This window comes from Sinocyclocheilus anshuiensis, unplaced genomic scaffold, assembly GCF_001515605.1.
Source record: "Sinocyclocheilus anshuiensis isolate Anshui unplaced genomic scaffold, SAMN03320099.WGS_v1.1 scaffold870, whole genome shotgun sequence".
Lineage (NCBI taxonomy): Eukaryota > Metazoa > Chordata > Actinopteri > Cypriniformes > Cyprinidae > Sinocyclocheilus > Sinocyclocheilus anshuiensis.
In genome coordinates this window covers 1770274-1780095 of record NW_015540842.1, presented here as the reverse complement: position 1 = coordinate 1780095, position 9822 = coordinate 1770274, and the positions used below count along the sequence as shown (strand labels likewise).

Here is a 9822-nt window from a genome sequence, read left to right as displayed (position 1 = left end):
AGATGTATATATATGATATGAGAACAGTAGGGCCTGTAGATAGGAAGTATGTGTTATTTAAGAAAAAATATAATTATATTTTCAAAATGAAATTTTTTTTTTAAGCATAGTTTCTGGGGTAAAACGCCCCCAGGGGGCATGACCAGGGCCGGATTTACCTCTTTTCGTGACATAGGCAAAAAAAATTGTTGGGGAAAGCCTGGTATTCCTTGATTGGGAACCATATACATATTCATAGGCTGCATGGCTGCCTTATCCTTGTGGTGAAGACAAAAAAGATTTGCACATTGGTCAATGACATTTTAGCACATAACATGAACATAACCTTAAATAGTCCTGCAGCATGGCAAATTATTTAGTACAAATTAAATGTAGGGTAGAGTGTTTTTCCCCAAATAACCACTAGCTAAAGTCAAGATAAAAAATGTTTGTAACTATGAACTACGACAACCACACATCAAGACATTGTTCATATGATTTGTTTCAAGATATTTGACATGTTTCCATCCTGAAATGTGTTGAACTATTTTTTAAGCACCTCATCCCAAACCAAATTCCAAAACGTCATTTTAGAGCTAATAACAGAGGCTTGAGCCATTGATATGCAGGCTAATGCAGTTATTAATGCAGTCTAATGCAGTTATTAGAGGGAGAGAGAGAGAGAGAGAGAGAGATTAAGCGCGTTTGAATACCTGCGTCTGTGCATCTCTCAGCAGTGTTCAGCAGCAGCATCTACTAATAGCGAATCTATAAGTTAAACTGCTTCAAGAACCTCCCTACTGAGAAACGTCATGTAGCTTTTCAGCTGCGAAACTATTTTATTGATAAATTTGCGGGGCGGCATTGACGACAAGTTTCTGTCAGCGTGTCTGCACGAGTGCGTGTGTGTGCCTCTGTGAGAGAGAACCGGAGAAAGCGCGATTTCCGTACATAAAAAAAGTGGAAGACATGGAAATAGTTTGTCATTTTTTACCCTATTGTTTGTTAAATTTATTTGCTCAATGTCTTCTGAGGTTTTGGTTCTTTTATTGTTGTAGATAGCCCATAGTATAACAAAATATTATATCTCTTCATTGTGTTTGGGCCCCCCTGGACGAGCGAGCATAGGCACGTGCCTAAAATGCCTATGCGTAAATCCGGCCCTGGGCATGACTTAATTATTGTAGCTACTCTGTTCTGAACATCATATCCTTTGTTTTTCCATCAAATGTATTCTAACTAGTTGGTTGAATACAAATATTTAGACTTTATATTAAAAAATTACCTCAAGTTGGCATCAGGTAGCTAATCAGGTGGCCAGTTAGCATCAGCTAACAAAATTGTTCAAATAGGCTATTATAATTTTGTAATTCATAATTATTGATTATATTCTTTTTAATTTTAAGCTAAAACTGCCTGTACTCTGATTTTGCTGTAAATGTATAAATCAAATTGCTTTGTCAGACTGGGGGGCATTTTACTCCACCCATGGGGGCAATTTATCCCACCTGTGGGGCAAAACGCCCTCTTGGTACACATTTATTTTTTTGTTAAAAATGTATGCCATTGTCACTAAAACTATGATAACTTTTCTGAACACATTTAAATTTTGTTTCACAGAAAAAAAGTTTTCCCCCACTCTACACTACAAACATTACATGGAATCGCTTAATTAGTATAAAGTCATTCCATCTGTATGCATAAGCATTCAATAATTAGAAAAGAAAGTTTTGTGACAATAATAATTATCAAAAATATATATTTTCAGCAGAGTAACATTTAAACATTTATCCACTGAGAGAAAATACCATAACATAGAAGTCGTCTAAATTTAGACAACTACTATGTCCAAAAGACATAGAACCAGGCAAACACACGATACTATTTAAATCTAAATATACTGTATGGTTTTATGAATAGACTGGAAACAAGAGAGAAATATAATGCATCTAATTTCGTCTTTAAATGAGAATAATACAGCAACACGACCTGAAGAAACACAACAGTTTATGTCATGCAGCAAGTGCGCTCAAGTGACTCTAGTGACTGGCCAGATTTTTTCCTCATACAAATAAAAATCAAACACATGGTCTATAAGCAGCATGACGCTCGCGGACGCTTTAAATCTGCTGCACAGATCTATTTACAAGATCAAAACTCACCTTAAAAATTAGCCGAAAGGCAGACGTTTGTAAGTGAGCGCCAGGAAAGGCTTGACTCATGAATGTTAATTAAGTATAACGTCAGCACGTGCTAATTAATATTCATAAGGAATGTTTTTCAGCATAGTAGGAATAAAAACAAAATCTCTTGCAGGAGGCAGAGACTATGTAGCCTAGAGATTATTGCCACCTCCGCAAATCATAATGAGATGTTTCATGGGTTAAATGGATATACCACAGCACTGAATGTTGACCTAGTCATCCTATATCATGTTTATACAAATGGCTGTAAAGTAAATGTATGGTATGCTTTAAAATATGTATTTAATTGAACAAATTATGGAATTGAACACTTGGGGTCGTGTGTTTATCGCCAAAACCGTGTGTTTATCCACCTATTTCCTGTTAATGCGCCAGACTTCCGATTCATTAGCCACTATAAATAAAAATAACTAAAAGAACAACAAAGTGCAGTAAACTGTAGCTTATTATTTACACTAGAAACCACTATGTGTATAATTACAATCATAAAGTAAAATAATATGATAACAAATACCAGCTGCAATATTTAACATCGTAACAAACTGCTTTTGAACAGCTAAAATAAATGGAGCAGCTGACACCAAAAGCCTTGCAAGGTGAAAATGGCTTAAAATAAGGTGGATAGGAACAAACAAAAAAGTACTTCAAAAACACCACCTTTTTTTCGACAACCTCTATTCTACAAGAAAATAAAAATAAAAATAGGTCCCAAGCTTTAGTCATTGCAACGCAACAGGTAGCCTGCTGGTCAAGGTAGTCAATGGAACGATACAGATTCAGGTGAAATCCCTGCTGTTATCATTTATAACTGCTAGAGTTGAACACTTTTCCGCCAGGATACACTGAAAGGTTGATGAACCGATCAATTTGTGTGCAAGAGTTCATCAAAGAGGTGGGCATCCCAGAGATGAAGGTAGATGGCAAAAACTGCTGTGAGGTCTGGACCATCATTTTACAGTAAGCCACGTGATAAACAAACCTTATCATGGCAGAGGCTGCAAAATTACTGTAAGTCATTCTGAAAAGGTCAATTAGAGTACCAATTCAGTCAAAATCAGTTAGTCGTAAAGGTAGTTGACAGTAGTCAACCATAAATCATATAGTGCAATCACTTACAATTTGTACAGTACAATTTACAGTACTTGACCGTAAACTCTGCTCTACTCTCACAATTTAAAGAATCATCAAGAATTCATCAATCGCACCTTTTGATACACACTAGAACAGTGGTTCTCTACTTTTTTAGCATTTTAATTAGAATAATTTAGATTATTTATTTCTTTAGTTTTATTTTATTATTTTTTTTTTTTTAGCTTGATGTAGTTTTAGTTTTATTATTTTTAGCTTCGGTCCCCTGGTCAATAACCACTGACCTAGACATGTCAGAAAACATCTTCGTAGAAACAACCTTGTTTTCCATTCTGAATTTAGCTCACAGTCTGTGCTTTTAAAATTTTGGATGGCTTAATGCTAATTAGTGACATAATAGTGAGTGCCACACAATTTTACAATATTTTAATTTGAGTCAGCTCATGTCTTTTTTTTTTTTTTTTCTTAGGTATGTGATGATAATTAAAGTGGTATAATACATATTATGCTATGTCATGCTATCATTTCATTCATTCATACATTTTTTGAGGTGTGTGAAAATATGGCAGTAGCTTTTGTCCTTCAAATCTCTGACCTTTCAAATTGTATTTATAAAAAAAATAAAATAAAAAAAAATTCTAATCCAAACAAAATTATATACTGTAACATCTCCAAAGCTTTTGAAAAGCTGGGCAAAATTCATATTTCACTTTGTTCAGCGTCAGACTGATACAATGTTGGTTTGGCATTTCTGTATATATCTAGGGAAGATAACACTGCAGTGGCCACAGGAGTGCAGTATTGAGCTAACACACAGCCATGGCCACAATCAGTGGAGAAACTGTCCAATAATTGTGTGAGTGATCTGGTTGTGGGACTACTTGGTTCAAGTCATGGCTCTATCTGAAACGTGCCCGTATACCCATAGTGCAATATTTGAGGCGACTGGCATTTGCACTTGTGTCCAACACCATAATGAACATTATCAAGTACACTCATTCACCTGAAAAAAAATAAGTGTACAACTGCTAGCTACTAGAGAATACGCATGCACCGTTAGCATCACACCAAATTAATGTCTGCATCTTGTCTGAAGCTATTCTGATTTTCATTCACTCCTTCAAGTAGACTATATTAGTGGAGTAATAGGGAAGCGTGGATGAGGGTATGTGGGTGATTTCAGATACAGCCCAAAAGTGTGTCTGACTCAAGACAAGTTTGAGCAAATTATTACAAAGAATAAAACTATTAACACAAATATTTATTATAGAAGGGGGGAAAAAAAAAACAGCTGATACGTTAACCCTTATATTGTTCCACTCATTTTGACCCAAAGAGGATTTTCTTTTTTCCTCAATGCTAGTTTATGTTAAATATTTGTACTTTTTTGGTGATTTTGAAAACCTGTGCTAATTGAAAGAAAACAACTTGAAAGGAGACTGAATCATGGTGATAATATAGCATAATGAGAGATTTACAAGCAAGGTTTAATTGCTTGGAATGCCAAATTAGGTAAATGTCATTTGGTTTTTAGATCTAGATTCAAGTTGGTTTAAAGCAGTGCTTCTCAACTGGTGGAGACCAAAATTGGATGACAAGTCTGTTGTGATAGGACAAAAGAGAACTGAAATATGACCAGGCTATTTAGTTGCAACATGATTTGTGTAGTCCACAATGTCACCCAGCTGTTTACAATTGTTTAAGCATGCTTAGACTATTACCACCTTAGTTACTTACATGAATAGGCTGCATTTAACTATGACGCACGTTCGGAGCATGCAATGTTTGCCTGTCCTACATTATACTTTGTAGGGCATGATAACTTTTCATAATTATGAGGTCAGAGAGTGTTCTACCGAACAGGGAGAGTGTGGACTCATGATTAAACCTGTCTGGCTAAAAATGATCAGTAAAGTAGGCTAAAAATCTTCTCTGCTGGTGCTGAGGATGTAGAAAATGACAACCTTTAACCCAGTGTATTAAGTTGTGGGAACATTAAGGACTTTGGTGCTAATTTAAAAAGGTTTACACTTTCACATAAAAAAAAATAAAAATAATATAATAATAATAATAATAAATAAAAAAAAATAAATAAAATATATATATATTAGTGTAAGTGTAAGTGTTTAATTGTTTAATTATATATGATCAAAATGGTTGCAATCATGTCATGGGGGAGGGGGGTGTAATGCTATTGCATGGATGTTGAGTTATTTATACTGTTAAAGAGTTGGATTATCATGCTAAACATGGCCAAAGTAAAAAAAAAAAAAAAAAAAAAAAACAGCCCATCTACATGCTTCATTCGGGTTATGGGAGTCATCGGCCGCTCTGCACAGGACTTGCTCAAGAAGGATTTGTCATTTTGTTTTTAGACCACGAAATCTAAGTTACACAAGTGTGTGAGTATTTCTGTGCCAAATACACTCCTTCCGGTTTCGTATACTAAAAAATGCTGGGTTAAAAACAACCCAACTCGGGCTATTTGGCAAACCAGCACTGGGTAAATATTGGACAGAACACATGATTTTATTTGTCAACTATTGTTTAAAAATGATTATATTACTGGCTTGAAATAGACTGGAAATTAAAAATCACACACATAATTACTAGAGGCAACAGCAGATGATTATTAAAACATTTAGTTGCAAGAACACATTGACAAAATACAAGACAACTGAATTTATTTGGGTGAATACAATTTACAATATTGCATACATTTAAACTCGTTTAACAAGCATTTCAGGCATAAAAATGTAACATTTACAAGAAGCATTTTAATTTAAATGTATTCAGCCATATTCTGTAATTGCTTTTTAGCTAAATAGTGCTAATTCTCGTGCTGGTGTGTCGCCGAAATCTGAGTTGGTGAAGGGCTGCTGTTCGCGTGGGAGCTGCGAACTTCAGACCGCGGCCTCACGTTTCACTCGTAGCTGAAAGATGCCGTGACTGACTCCAAAACCTGCCCATAAACAAACAGTTCTGAGATTAGAGAACATATTTTAACATCAAATTAAATTAAACTATTAAAATTCATTTATGTTATGCAAGGCAAAAGGCGTTTCCATCATGCAAAATGACCGCTGCTGGCACAGCTGACATCTTGTCCTTATGTTGCGTTGCATAAAATAATACAATTTACAGCACAGTAAAGACATTATAAATCAAATCAAATGTATACAAACCTTTATTTTGCTGAAGAAGTGCACCAAATTGGCGGCGCTGAGAACTGCTCTCTCCTGTAGGACTCAAAAAGCCCGCGCTCTGACTGTAACTCAGCAGTTGGGTTGCTTCTTTGGAGACAGGCTAACCCAGTGGTTGGGTAGAAAAAAATAACACTGCATTAAAAATGACCCAGCGATAAACTACCCAGCACCTGGGTAAAAATATTAAAAATAACCCAATAAAATGACCCAACAAGATGAACCCAGCATTGGGTTAAAAAAAAAACAATATAGTATACAAGTTTCGGAAAGTTTTTTTCTAGCATGGCTCTTCATGACGTCAGGAAGGGTGGAACTCCCTGTATGGGCACTACTCCCAGAAGAGCGCGCCCACGCACACATCGACCAGCGCGAGAGCATGAGCACGCCCATCAATGCGCTTCATTCGGCAGCGCTGCACGGGACTTCGGGAAGGATGTCTCCAAAGAAGTGTGTTTTTGGTTATGAGGAAAAAATATCCTTGTTCAGCTTCCCAAAGAACCCAGCGTTACTTAAGCAGTGGATGCAGTTTGTTTTTCTGGGGCAGCAACAGAGTTTTGCAAGTGCATTGGTTGACGAACGTTTTATAAACAAGGCCCAGTTCGACGCTTGATTTGCACATCATATGATACTGAAAAATGATAGCGATAAAAGATCCCGGTCATGATCTGAACTGCAGACGGTAAGTGAAACGGTGTGTGTTTTGTTGACAATCGGCGCTCAAGTGCTCGTCACTCTTTAACTCCGCCCACGACGTACCTCCAGGAGCTCAGCTGTTTTCGGAGAGAATCATAAAGCTGTATCTGCCGTTTTGAAAGAATGGTTCAATAAATGACTCAGCGACTCACTTATTATAACAGTGGAAATTGCCACCACCTACTGGCAATTTTAGTTTCATATATAAAAGTATCATTCTATTTTTTCTCTCATTTCATATTTCTGTATTCCACTTTCATATTTAAAACATTAATCTCATAAAAACATTATTTGTGCAGTGTAAATGCACAAGTGCCAACAAGTGTATAGCCCTGCATGTTTACTTATACTTGGCTTTTTTTTAATAAAGGCACTTAGCCAAAGTAGCTTTCTTTCTTTCTTTCTTTCTTTCTTTCTTTCTCTCTTTCTTTCTTTCTTTCTTTCTTTCTTTCTTTATAGTCCTGTGTATTCTGACACATACATGGATGTCTCAGCCCTGATAAGGCCAACACAAGGTGGAAGATTTGATGACGGAGAAAATCCTAGTAGTGACACCCAAGTTGCTTCTTTTGTGGTGGACAGGTAAGTGAATTAATTATTGCTGCAGACCGCTCTCAAAAACTCACTTGTATCGGTGTAATTTACATAAAACTCAGAGACAATAATGCTGAATCAGAAGTCATCAAAAGTGAAGCGTCCTACACAATTGTGGTATTGTTGGTACAAGTGCATGAATACCAGCGTAGCTAGCGCTAGCTAAAGAACTACCGAATGCACCTTTAGAAGAACATATATTGTCAATTATAATCATGATTCATCTACTCATCCTCATAGGATTGTATTTCTTCTGTGGAACTTTAAAATATATTTTTAAAATATATTTTTAAGAACAGACTTAACCAAAAAATAAGAATAGACTGAACCAAAAAAATCACCATGAAAGTATAGTCCATCATAGTCTAACTCTTTTGCTATATTTCAAGTCTCCTGAATTGTTTTTGTTTTTGTTGTTGTTGGTTTTTTTTAAGCACAGATGAAAATTTAAGCCACCAATGACTGCTAATACTCCCCTCTAGCTAAAATGCCATTCGTGGTTGTGCACATAGCCTATTATAAAGCATATTAATACGCTATAAAACTATTGTATCAATGTGTCTACAGCGAAAACAAAACAAATAGAGCCCATATAATCAGTGATGCTGATAATGATTATGCTTGATGCACAGCAATGCCACAACTTAAGTAAACTAATGCCCCCATTACATTTCTGATGTATTCCAGGCGCTTGTGCTTCTTCCGACAACAGTAGAAATGGATTCAGAACTTCCGCTTTGATGCATGCAGTGCACATTAAGCTGTTGTAGTCACAGTCGATGTAGACACGCTGTATGACCTCAGACTTGGAATGTAGTGCACAGTTTGTTTTTAAGCAACTTTTTTGTCCAGTCACTTTATATTTCCTTTGAATGTAAAAGAACCCGGTGAACATTCTTCAGAATATCTTCTTTTGTGTACCATCATGGATGGAAATAAATTCTACAGGTGTACTATATTCTCATTTTTAATGTTAATTATTTAACATTATATGAATTTATTTCTTTCCCCCGTAATCACATAATGTGATATTTTTTTATCATACACATGTTTTCTAACAATTGATATGTTGTCTACTGTATTGACAACATCCAGAGGACATTTCGGATAATTAAAGTTATAATAAGATGTAATCATTATTATCTAATGCAAATGTAATATGCATGAAGATGTCTATGATATTGGCTGATTATAATGTCTTCGGTGCTACAACATTGGGGTACATGTCATAAAATTAACAAATTGCGTAAAAATGTTATTGTATCAGAAACTCCAAACTCTACTAACAAAAATATGTTCTAAGATTGTTTTGTTAATGTTCCCATTAAGTTATAAAATCATTATTTCTGAATGTTCTCTGAACATTAAAAATGCCCATTTATTTATTTATTTCCATTAAGGGAACATTCCATTTTAGAACTCTGCGGACATTATGGGAATGTTTCAGAATACTCAGAGAACATTCAAAAGTATGTAAAAAAAAGAGTAAAAGTTGTAAAAAGAAAAAAAAAAAACATTAAATGAACACCTAATTAAAACAATTCAGAAATAAAATGTTCTATGAACAATGTATAAGTGCTAATGTTTTGAGAACAAAAGACCAAATTAAAAGTTCTGAGAACATTCCTTGTTAGCTGGGTAACCAGCAAAAACACAAAAGCGTCAAATTTTAACTGAGCAGTCAGTCAGAAATCACCAGTCTGTTCTGTTTACAACCAATGTTCCCTCTAATTTTTTTTCTTGCTGAGTAAAACTTTTCTCTATTGGGCGGACATTTCGGCCACCTGAGCAAAAACATTCTTTATACCAGACCTGTACAGAGCGCACACAATAAAAGTGTGTAACTTTTAACTTTAATGTGCTATTTGTGTTTAAATTGACCTGGGACTAAATTATGTACATTTTAGGTTACCTGAGAAAACTTTTTATTTATTTATTTTTTTTATATATATTATAATACACTGCCATTCAAAAGTTTGGGATCAATCATGTTTATTAAATAAGTTTATTATGCTCATCAAGGCTGTATCTATTTGATAAAAATACTGAATATTATT

At 35.2% G+C, this 9822-nt stretch overlaps 1 protein-coding gene across 1 annotated transcript in view; it reads right to left on the bottom strand.

Moving 5' to 3' along the window:
* The window catches only part of LOC107687550 (phospholipid scramblase 1-like), a 3266-nt gene extending 3021 nt beyond the window's left edge, over window positions 1-245 (bottom strand). The window contains exon 1 of the mRNA XM_016484927.1: window positions 159-245. Within this exon, the coding sequence (XP_016340413.1) occupies window positions 159-245 (87 nt within the window). The remainder of the gene's footprint in view (window positions 1-158) is intronic.
* Window positions 246-9822: the final 9577 nt, after the last annotated feature.